General features: G+C 55.6%; 1 protein-coding gene across 2 annotated transcripts in view; it reads right to left on the bottom strand.

Moving 5' to 3' along the window:
• Positions 1 to 11932, bottom strand: part of PTPRN2 (protein tyrosine phosphatase receptor type N2) — a 1009572-nt gene that overhangs the window by 516284 nt on the left and 481356 nt on the right. For both annotated transcript variants that reach the window (XM_017519415.2, XM_037735320.1), the window contains one exon: positions 10916 to 10995. In XM_017519415.2, the coding sequence (XP_017374904.1) occupies positions 10916 to 10995 (80 nt within the window). The remainder of the gene's footprint in view (positions 1 to 10915; positions 10996 to 11932) is intronic.

The following is an 11932-nucleotide window of genomic DNA, read 5'->3' as shown; positions in this document are numbered from 1 at the left end:
GTGGGATTTAACTGCTGTGGAGGTGATGTGGGTGCTCACGGTGGGATTTAACTGCTGTGGAGGTGATGGACGTGCTCATGGTGGGATTTAACTGCTGTGGAGGTGATGTGGGTGCTCATGGTGGGATTTAACTGCTGTGGAGGTGATGGAGCTGCTCACGGTGGGATTTAGCTGCCATGCAGTTGAACCCTTCTGGTTCTGCTGACCAGCGTGCATTTAACCTACTCATCATCACCCAAGGACTGCTGTCCAATAATGCAAATACCTAGAATGCCGTCCTGGGTGATAAGTCGGAGCCTGCTGGTGTGCAGTGCCCTCCTTATTAAGAAAGATGACAGTGCCAGTGGACTCGGGGGCCAGCCTTGCCATGTGAATCAACAGGTAAACTTTCAAGAATGGGCCCTCAGAGCTTTGGCATTCCCACACTTGAAAGAAAAGTGCAAAGAGTGAGAGGCAAGGCCTGAGAGCCCAGCGGCCTCGGCGGGTGTAAGCGGGTAAGACAAACGTCCCAGCAGATGAGTTTCTGAGTGACTCTTTCCCAAGTGCTGAAAATGCTCATGCTGGTCCCAAATGCTCAGGGACCCACCCCCACCCATCCCAGGCAGCTCTCGGTCCTGAGCCTTCACTGAACCTCCTCTGCCTTCCAACCGAGAGCCGTCTCTCCCAAGTCCCGGGGCACCAAGCTGACGCCGTGCTAGTGTGATGACCTGTGCACTCTCAGGGGTCATCACCTGCCAACGAGGGGTTCGTGCCATGTGCTGCAGCTGTTATCTAGCCCTGTAGGGTACCCGAAGCATAGGGAGCAGTCAGGGGAGAGTTTCCGATGCCAATGGGCTGCTGCAAAATAATTTTTCAAATAATTCAGCCTTTCAGCGTCTCTCAAGTCGTCACATTTGGACAATTCATGCCTCAAGACCTGAGCTTGGCCAAGGGGCCCATCCACATGGCAGAGCAGGAGAAACCTCGTGTCCTGCCCGAGATGGGCCAGACCTGTGACCTGTTGCAGCTGTAGGGCAGGACTCCTGGGCCAACCTCCAGGGACCCAGGGCAGTGCGGGGCCGCCGCTGGAGCAGGAGCTGCTGCAGGAGGTGGGTGCCCGGCACCATCTGCTCCTCTGCCCCTCCTGCTTCTGTTGCCATGGGAACCGGTATTGGTAGAAGAGCTCCCAGGAAGGGCTTCTGGCAGACACTGGCCTCCCCTCAGCTCAGAGACAGCCTGTGAGCCGCGGCTGCAGGAGGAGGAAGCGTGGTGGACCGGTGCGCTAGCCGGAGTCCGTCTCCAGGGCCCGGGCAGGCTGTGGGCCCATGCGTTGGCTTCAGGGCCGCACCGGCCTCTCCCTGGAGGCCCCGAGTGCCCCTTCCTCAGGCACCCCTTGTTTTCCTCCTTCAGGCCTCAAAGCAACACCATGCCGAGCCACCCTCAGCACACAGCCCTGATTTAAAATGAGCCACTTTCTACTCAGGCATAAAGACACTACCCTTTCTCTGCAGAGAGGAGGGAGGAAGCGGAAACAGCATTTGTGTATGGACAAAGGGCAAAAGTAAAGGGTGTAAAAACAGGCACAGTGGCCTGGCATCTTGGAAGGACCAGGGCTTCAACGCTCAGCAAACAATCGCCAAGCGGACAGCAGGCTCCTGCAGCACAGCCCGAGGCCTCATCCCCAGGCCCTCAGCCCAGCGGCAGCTCCGCCGGCAGACGTGGCTCCCCCCAGCACGGCTCCCCTCCAGTGGGCTGTCACGGCCATCACAGGAGCGCACAGGTGCCCTGACCGCACCGCCAGCCATCCTGCCGTCCTCCCGTCAGCCTCTAACCCTATGGAACCCAGGGTAGTGAAGAGAGAAACCCATGTGCGGGGAAGAGAAACGCTTAGGAAACTCGGCGACACCCGCAAGTGAGCAGACCCCCAAACAGCCAGCAGCACCCCACTCCTGACATTCAGGGTCAGGGCCTCCTGCTGCATTTCACTCTCTGGCAGCTGAAGGTCCTGCCAGACCCGTTTCCACCTGGGAACATCTGGCCACACTGTGCTCTGGGCAGGAGGGAGTTTCTCCGAGGTCACAGAGCTCTGCAGGGCTCAGCCAGACTGTAGCAAAGGCCATGTGGGCCCAGAGGCTCCCTCAGAATCAGGATGCACCGGGCGAGATCACCCAGCAGAGCCAGCTCAGAGCAACTGGTAGGAGGCTTCTGCCTCTCCCAATGCTCCTTTTTTGAGTCTCACTCACGCCACCCGCCTCACACCATCCTCATCCCCATCAGTGCCCCCTCCTCGCCCACCCCACCCGCCCCACACCATCCTCACCCCCATCAGTGCCCCCTCCTCGCCCACGCCACCCACCCCTCACCATCCTCACCCCCATCAGTGCCCCCTCCTCGCCCACGCCACCTGCCTCACTGACATCACCGTTCCTCACCACCACCCTCACTCGTGGCTGTCTTCATCTGCATCGTCACTTGCTTGCTCACCTGTGCCATCCACGCCACGCCACCACATGGCTCCTCCGGGGGCCCGAGAATCTTCTAAGCCATCTTCCCAGCACCTCTTTGCCATTTCCACCCCATGTTTCTCAAGCTGAAGCAAAGGAGCTTTTAAAAAGGCAAACCAGACTCCCTCGCCCTCCTTGAGGACTTTGCAGTGATGTCCCATTTGATAACAGTAAGAATTTCTGCCATTTGCCTTTGAGATGATAGTTCCTCCAGGAAGCCCTCCCTGCCTTTTCAGACTAAGTCTGGGCCCTGTTGTTTGGGCAGTCCTCCATGTCCCTCTCATCGCACAGAGTCCTCATCTCCCCAGAGAAAAAAAGCCAGCATCTTTCTGGAGCACAGCCATGGCCCTGGCACAAAGCAGGCGGTTGGAGGGCATTTATGGGAGGGAGGGTTAAGGGGGACGAGTTCAGGGAGCTGAAGAAGGCCGAAAGGGAGGAAAGGAGATGGTCTGCAGGCGGGAGGTGAGCATGCCCTCTCTACAACCAGCAGTGACCTCCAGGGAGGTCGGCAGGGTCCTCACTGCCCACTCCCAAATTTGAAACATCAGTGGGGCCTCTCCCTGCCCCACAGATTTGCACATCCCACTGCCAGTACCTGAACGTCTAAGAGGAAGTGAAACTGATCCCACAAACCCCTGAGCACCCCTGAATGTGCTTCCCCATCTCCCCATCTCACTAATGGCAACCCCAGCCTTCGAGTTGCTGGGCGTCCTGACCTCTGTCTCCTTTATCCACCCTCTGCAAATGGTGTCAGCTCAATCTTAGCCATATCCAGAATCTAAGCTCCCACCCTGTCACCATCCCAGGCCACGGCTGTCACCCATCCCAGGCCACGGCCGTCACCTGTCCCAGGCTAAGACCATTCCCCATCAGGATGACCGCAAGTGCTGCCTCCAGCCATTCCTAGCCAAGATGGCCCCGAGCACTGCCCCAAGATCATTCACCATGTCAGGGCAGCTCCCAGGCGTGTCCCGAGGTCCTTCCCCACCAGGTTGGCTGAAGCACCCCTCCCAGACCCCGCTCTTGCTTCCCTCCCTCACAGCCCAGCTGCCGTGATGTGCTCTCGAGGCGGCAGGCAGACTGACCCTCCCACACATGTCTGGTCATGGCACTGCAGGCCAGAGTCCTCCTTAGGTCGGTTTCCCCAGAAGCCAGCCTGAAATAAAGATTTGCGGGCAGAGCTTATGTTGGGGGACACAGCAGGGAGACGGGGGGAGCAGGAAGTGAAGGGAATTGAGCAGTGATGCTGTGGGAACAGCACGGGCCATGCAGCAGCTCAGGGAGATGAGCAGAGCGTCCTCAGAGTCACTGGAGGGTGGGGGGCTTGGGTGCTCCTCCAGCTCCCATCTGTCCCGTACTGTGGGAGCTCCCTGGGCACTAACCCTGCTCACTTCCAGCCTCGGGTGAGGGGTCATGGTGCCGCAGCCTCCACGCCTTGCTGCCCCAATGTGCTGGGCACCTGCATGAGAGGCTTCCCTGCCATCCCTCAGCTGGGAGGCTGGGCAATCCGTGGAGAGGAGGTGAGAGCCCCTCAGCAGCCTCCTCAGCATCAGAGGGTGCAGGGAGGTGGCGTGATTCAGTGTCTCTAACAGGTCCTCTAGCCATGGAAGTCCCTATACATTTTGTGGAAGTCTACAGAGGATCCTGTGTGCACTCAAAACTTACTCGTGTGTTTCAGAAGTGGGTTTTACAAGTTTTGGCACATAAAGTTCTTGGCTGCATTTCTATGGGTGTTTGTCTAGGCTGCCCCCCAACCCCAGGCAACTAGGGGTGACTGCCTGTGGCTCCCGTGTATCACCTGTGGCGGTCAGCCCTGCGCAGTGGACGTGCCGACGTGGCTCCCAAGCACCACCTGTGGTGGTCAGTCCCGTGCAGTGGACGTGCCGACGTGGCTCCTGAGCACCGCCTGTGACAGTCAGCCCCACGCAGTGGATGTGAAGACGCGCTTCCCGTGCACCACCTGTGGTGCAGCCAGCCCTGGTCAGCCCCACACAGCGGATGTGCCAACGTAGCTCCCGAGGTGGGAAAAAAGCTGGACGCCCCAGGGGCCCTTCTCCCTGCTCAGGGTGTGACTTCTAAATAAACGTGTGAGACAAAATGGAACCTGCTCTCCCTGGCAATGAGTTGGAGGGAGGCCGGGTGCCACCCTTGGCCAGCGGGATCAGCACCACTGGCTCATTTGCAGGTGAGAATGAGCTGCTCCCATAAACCCCCTCAGCATAAAAATGAAAGCGGAAAAATGACAGTTGAGCTTGACGGTTTCCCAGCACCTAGTTTGGCAGCCTCCCCGAGAGTCCCCAGCGTTGCTCCTGGAGCTCCACGTGGGCAGCACTAGAAATGACAGCAAAGCAATTACTTTCTACCATGGCGCCGTGTGTGCTCAGGATAAAGCCAGGAGGAAGGCGGCTTTTGGGACTTGTAATTACGGAGCCATGGGTGACCTCTGTCCTTGCAGCAGGTTAGATCAGCACAGGTGCTGGTGCTGCCAGCCCCGAGCTCCACTCCTGCAAGTGCTTGTCAAAATGCCAGAAGTAATTACATGGCTGTTCAGAACGGAGTAATGGGGTGCAGCTCCTACCGTCTCCTATTCCCTAAAGCCTCCAGTTCACACACTGTGGCGCCCCCGACCACACAGCAGGTCCAGCAGGTGATGGGCCCTGTGCACTGAGCCTGTGGGGCAGCAGTGCAGACCCCCAGGCCCCCAGCCCACCTGTCCCACGCGCGCCCACCTGCCCACGCGCACCCACACGCGCCCACGCTTCCCACGCGCGCCCACATGCACCCACGCGCGCCCACCTGCCCACGCGCACCCACACGCGCCCACCCTTCCCACGCGCGCCCACATGCACCCACGCGCACCCACGCGCGCCCACACGCACCCATGTGCACCCACCACTCCTTTGTCTTTTCTCCCGGAGGCTCCTCTTTTTAGTTACTCCCCGTTGCCTGTTTCTGTAAGGTGCCGTGAGTCAGGAATGCTCCAAGAGCAGGAGGAGAGCGTGGCGTGTCTCCCCAGCATCTCCCTGGCCCACCCTCAGCCTCGCCTCAGCAGGGCGAGCTGTGGATCCTCCACCTAGTGGCTGCAGAGCGGCAGGATGAGTGTGAGCACTGCACCAGCCGCAGCCAAGGCCCCGGCACCCCCAGCACGTGCTGATCCTGGGCAGCAGCTCAACTCCACTGAGCATGTGACACAGCGGCCCACACGCAGAGGAACCCGGAACCCCAGGCCAGGCTGCCCAGGCCACCCCTCCAGCCCCACTGCTCGGTGCTGTTTCCTCAGCTGTGCCCTGGAGGTCGGGTGAAGGGGAACACCGGGATCACGTCCCCGGAAGACCCTCCTAGGAGAGTGCGGGTCCCTGAAGTCACTTTCATCAGTTTGACAGGTGTCTCATTCACCTGCACATGGGGACAATTTTCTCAGCAAGTGGCTTTTTTGAGCATTTCCAAAGCATCCTCCTTCATTTCCAATTAGAGTGTAACTTCCTTTCCACTCTCATGGCTCAGGATTTCCTCTTGTTCCAATGTCTTAATCATGAGCGTGGATGGACCCCACCAGCATGCAGCTCCACCCCACGTGGCCTCCGTGGGGAGGGGTGTGTGGGAGAGTGGATGGCTTTGGGCCCCACCAGCAGGCAGCTCCACCCTGCATGGCCTCTGTGGGGAATGGGTGTGTGGGAGCGTGGATGGCTTTGGGATCCCCCGCTGGTGACCAGCACACGGCTCCACCCCACGTGGCCTCTGTGGAGAGTGGGTGTGGGAGGCGTGGATGGCTTTGGGCCCCCCCACGCTGGTGACCAGCATGCAGCTCCACCCCACATGGCCTCTGTGGGGACTGGGTGTGGGGGAGTCAGATGACAGACGTCTGCTGCTTGTGGACCAATGCTGAGGGAGGCACCCCTCCCCCTCCCCTGTGGCCACCCTGCCTGTGTCTACATCAGCAGAGCTGATTTGACCAGCTGCAGCGAAATTCAGGCCCAAGTCCTTGTTAGTGGGTGCTGAAGACGAGGTTCCCACACTATGAAGTCTGATTCTGAATTCTACCTTGCCAGCCTCTTCCTGGTGTGTCCTTGGCACTGGACTCCACACCCAGGCTACACCAATCACATTCCTCTCTCCGTCAGCCCCCGAGACCCACAGTAGTCCCGATGCTCTGCCCAAAGCCATCTTCCCTGTGGAGCTTTGTCTAAGCCCTACCCTGACCTCCCAGACGTGGCATTCAGTGCCCCAGAGAGCTCCGGTCTGAACATCCCCAGCACCAGGCGGGGGCCGCTGACTTCCAGAGTGACACCACCGTCGGGAGGTGCGACGCTTTGCTGGGGACAGACTCTGCACAGGGTGGACCCAACCGTGGAGTGCTGATGCCTGCCTGGGGTCGACAGTGAAGGCTGGCTGGGTGGTAAGTATGTGTCACAGAGGAATTCGCTTCACTTCACCATTACACTTTTCAAAATAAACATGTTTTGTCTGCTTTACCCAGAAGCCAGAAGCCTGGGCAGCCCTCGCTCCAGCAGAGAGGCCTCTGACTAACCCCGAACACTGCAGGCTGCGGGGTCCAGCCATTGGCACAGAGTCCATTTCTGAGCCGGGATTCAAGGGAGGTTCAGGAGAGAGGAGGGGAGCGTCTGCCTCCACGTGGACACCCTACATGTGAGACACAAAACACGGAGAGCAGCACAACAGAGGAGACCCTGCTCCGACGCTCAGCAGGTGGAAGCAGGAGGATGTCACGGAAGGTCACGGAGGTGCTGCTACTGAATGACACAGGGCGCCCTCCCAGGCTGAGAAACGAGGGCGGCTGGATGCCGTGTCTTAGAGGCTGTCAGGTGGAGGACACTGAGGTCACACGGAGGGAAGCTGCTCAGGACGGGAGACCCCATGAGCCTCATCCCACCACATGGGGTCAACACAGGAGCCCCCCATGAGCCACACCCCCACCACGCAGGCTGAGGGTGGGAAACACACCCTCTGTGGCACCCCAGAGGGAAGTTTGAAGACACAGCCTGAACTCGGCTGAGCACATGAGGGGATTCCCGGCAACAAAGCGGCAAACCACGGGCAGCCCCACAGGTCACCAGTGGGGATCTTGGAAGACTGGGAGCCAGCCAAAGCAAACACTGTTTCTGAAGAAAGACCCCTTACCTTTTCTTTGAAAGGAGCAATACAAAGATTAATCAGAAATACAGTATTTAAGAAGAAACTACCAAGGAAGTAAAGAGTAGAAAGGGTTTTTCTGTTCTGCCAGTTAGACTGGACGGCTGAGCCGTGGAGATTCACAGTGGCTCCCCGTCACTGCTATGGACTCTGCGGTACAGTAAGTGCCTCCTTGACCAAAACCCACTTATTTTTAATATTCACTAATACCCGTGCTCATGCCCAAGGTCCATAAATTAGCAGAATTCCCGGAAAAGCATCGCCCAGGGTGAAGCAGAGACTCTGAGTAATGAAAAGCGGCTGCTCTCCTCATTCGGCATCAAATCCACATGACGTTTAATGGGGACTAATGTGGGATTAATTACACTCAGATTCATGACGTTTTGTATCATTCTGTATAAAATTAGCAAAATGAATGCCTTTTGAGTTCTGCTGCCAGGGTGGCGTCTCTTGCATCAATAACAGCAGGAGATGTCAGCAGCCTCGGGTCCACAGGCCCGTGGGGGAACCAGGCCCAGGCAGCCGCTGGGCTCCAGGCAGCTGGCAGGTGCATGCAGCACCCAGCAGCCTCAGCAGCGGATCTGGAGTTCCGCATGCTGGTGACAAACACAGGCAACAGGACTTGTTCTTCCGAGTGTGTCTGCCATCACCGGAAGGTGTTTGTGCCAACACTATTAGGATTCCACGTCATGTTTTATAACTTGAGATCACAAGAAACTCCTTTCGAGGTTGGAACTCTTCCCTGCTCTCACGTCAGCCTGTCTACGTCTCATCTGAAATGTCTCTCGGTGAGAAGCCCCTCTTCACCATGCCAAGCGCTCGCCCGAGGCTGACGGGCACCACCACACAGGGGCATGTTCGCCCCCTGACTCATGGTCACACATTCTTTTTTATAATCTTTTTCTTTTTTTTTTTTTTTTGAGACAGGGTCTCCCTCTGTGGCCCAGGCCGGAGTTCCGTGGTGCAATCGTGGCTCACTGCAACCTCCGCCTCTTGGGTTCAAGCACTTCTCCCACCTCAGCCTCCCGAGTAACTGAGATTACAGGTTCATGCCACCACACCCAGCTACATTTCTTTTTGGGATTTTTAGCAGAGATGGGGTTTCACCATGTTGGTCAGGCTGCTCTCAAACTCCCAACCTCAAGTGATTGGCCCAGCCTAGCCTCCCAACATGCTGGGATTACAGGCATGAGCCACTGGGCCCGGCCAATCTTTCCTTATACATCATAGAATTATGGCACATCCACAACACCACAGAACTATTCAAAATATTTAAAAACTAATTCTTTAAAAATCATACATGAGTGTAAACAATTTTGCACACATATGACAAGCAAGAAACATCCTGACTCGCTCAGCCACGGGACTTACCATGGATGCACTGGTGCCAGTGAGCAAATGCAGGTGTTTAGAAAGTTGTTGACATGAGACCCAAACCCACATTTCATGTGTGACTCCCCCGTGCTGCAGCACTTTGCTAAATAACATGAACACTCGAAATGACCGAGAAACTAGCTTTCAAATAATCAACCTCATTTTCCCTAGAAAGCCGTAACATAAACCAGAGGCCCCTGACTGGGAGTATGTCCTGACGATTTTTAAAAAGATAACAAGATGGCCATTCCTAGCATCCGTGAGTCCAGCAAACCTAACTCTAGTGGCACCGCTCCCCCGTGCTGGAGAAACCATCAGTCCTGCAGTGACCGTCGGTGCATGTCTGCACAAAATCTGATCGCCAATTTGGTCTTAAATATGCTCAATAATCACGTCTGACGGGGAGCTGGTGCAAGAGAAACAGGCTGTGGGGGGAGCAGGCACAGACACCATGGCTGGGACCCTCACTCCTTCCTGTGTGCAGTGTTTGACGTAGAAGCCGCTAGCTTCTTGCGCTGGGCCGCGCAGCTGGAGGGAGCACAGTGGGCTGCTTTGCCGAGTTGCACCCCAGCTTCACGGGCCTCACAGCAAAGCATGGCGGCAAAATGAAGACTGCGGATTCAAATCTCCACAAAGCTTAAATCAGACTGCAGAAGTTTGGCACACTTTGCAAACAATTGTATTTAGACCACAAATCCTCAGCCCCCCAAATCACCAGCTAGAGCAAAGGAGTCACTGAGGGCACAAGGACATCCCATAAGCGAAACCAAAAGCAACCAAAGCAGACAGGACCAGAGATTCATTCCACCCACAGAACAAGGCGGCTGCCCCGTGCCTTGATTACTCGCACCAGAAAAAGAAACTTCAAGTTTACAGGTGCCAGTACAGTGGCGCTTCCATCAATGAGAACTAAATATTGAAATCCTGAAATGAACCACAGTATCCTGCTGCATTTTACACTGGGAAAAAAAGGCACACATTTAAGCAGAAAATAGTTCACAGACTCAGCAACATAAAGGGTTCACTAAAACCAAGAGTCGTGTGCGCGGCTGGGTCGGCCGCTCCACCCACTTTATCAGCGATTACAGAATGCCAGCGCCCTGCCTGCGGAGCGGGCCTCACACAGAAAACCTGGGGCTGAAGTTCTGTGACGCTTCCTGGACTTTTTGTACTAGGCAGGAAGATTAAACAATTTGCTCTGTAAGAGTTTTCAACTAGCTAAAAAAAAGAAACATCAGGTTGAGGAAAACGCAAACGTCACGTCCACCCATTCTGCTCCTCAAGGCTCTGGTGAGTGAAGCTTTGTCTTTTTCCCTCAACGACCATTTTAATCACATCACAAAGATCACTCAAGCTCTATCGGTAAGTACATCTCAAAAACGTGTGATTCACAACGCCCAGAACCCTGGGCTGTGAACGCTGAGACCATCTGGAAGTCGGCCGGTTTTTATGGGAATCTTCCAGATCCCACGCGGCATCTCTGCCCACCAGACGGGAGCAGGGCCGGTTTGTGCTCCTGGTCTGGTACAAAATGAAAACCTCGAAGCAAAATTGCAGGTGCTCTGCACACAGTGGGGTTACTACAAACAGTAAATCTTGCTTTTCCAAAAGCCGCACTTGCTCTCGGTGACACGCAGCCCTGTGTGTCCTGCCTTCTGTCTGAGCCAGTTCCATGTATCAGGGCGGTCCTGCCCCTCTCCAGCAGTGACGTCCCAGATGGTGCCCACGGACCACCAACTGCCCCTCCCCTGCAGGACACGCCAGCTTTCCATGGAAACCGTGAGCTTCCTTTCGGGTTGCTCCATATATGTACTGTCAGGCCCTCTCTGCCCTGGCTGTGTGCGTGCGTGTGTGTGAGCGCACGCACGTGTGTGTGTGTGTACGTGTGTGCATGGAAGGAGCCTCACCTGTGGCCTTCTGCACATCCGCAGTGGTCATGTTTTGGACATTGGCGCTCACTTTGAAGGTCACTGCTGGTCCAAGAACCCTGGAAGAGATGATTTGAAATAAGTTCATAACAAAGTCCACGTGCCACACTGCTTTTCTGAAAACGTGGGAAACACTAGTATGTTTTTAAAAACACAAACATCCAAGGCCACTGCGGCTCCAGGCGTGAACTCCACAGGACATCAGTTTTCGTTCCCACTGTGATCTTGTTTCCATTTTCCAGTAATTCCGTTTCCAAAACACACTTCACAGTGTAATACGTATACTAAAAAAATCAAATCAACCGCCAGACCCAACAATAGCAAGCAGATACTCTTGCCAGGAAAAAAGGAAGTCGCTATTGAAATAGATTTTAGTCTTTGTCCCCAAGGGAGATGTATGAATCAAGAACGGAGAGGAGAAAGACTCATATTTTAAATATTCTTTTGACAGGAACCATTTTAAAAACTACCAAAGTCATTAGGAAGTCCTCTGTATAAAAACAGCTGGCAGGGAATTGCAAGGCAGGAATTATCAAAATTGTTTGAAGCTTTTTAAATGCTATGTCAACCACAATTTAGAAAAAATACATTCCTTTCTTAACCATTTAATTCATCTGAAAACCCCACATGCAGTAGGAACTGGATACCGTGCCTAGCCCTCTCAAAACGAATTAGGAATGCAAGGTCCGTTCCCAAAGGCAGACAGACCCCATGTCCACAGAGGACAGCCATGGGTAGCTCTTCCTGGAATGACCCCTTCAATGTCTTCTAAGGGATAAATCCCAGGAACAGACAAGAAATGCCAAGAGGACCCAATTTACGTGGCAGACGGCCGCTAAGGCTGTGGGCTCCTGGTCCCTGGGAGGTGCCTGCGCTCCCATCTAAGCTGTTAAACTCTGCCCAAGTGGATACCACGGAGCCCAGGGCCCCTGCTGTCCCCACCGCAGCCACACACCCCTGCTGATGGGTACAAGCCCAGCTGGCGGGAAATGCCAC

The sequence above is a fragment of the Cebus imitator genome, unplaced genomic scaffold (assembly GCF_001604975.1).
Source record: "Cebus imitator isolate Cc_AM_T3 unplaced genomic scaffold, Cebus_imitator-1.0 Scaffold20, whole genome shotgun sequence".
NCBI lineage: Eukaryota > Metazoa > Chordata > Mammalia > Primates > Cebidae > Cebus > Cebus imitator.
The sequence above is the reverse complement of the archived record's forward strand: the minus strand, read 5'-3'. Positions and strand labels throughout refer to the sequence as shown.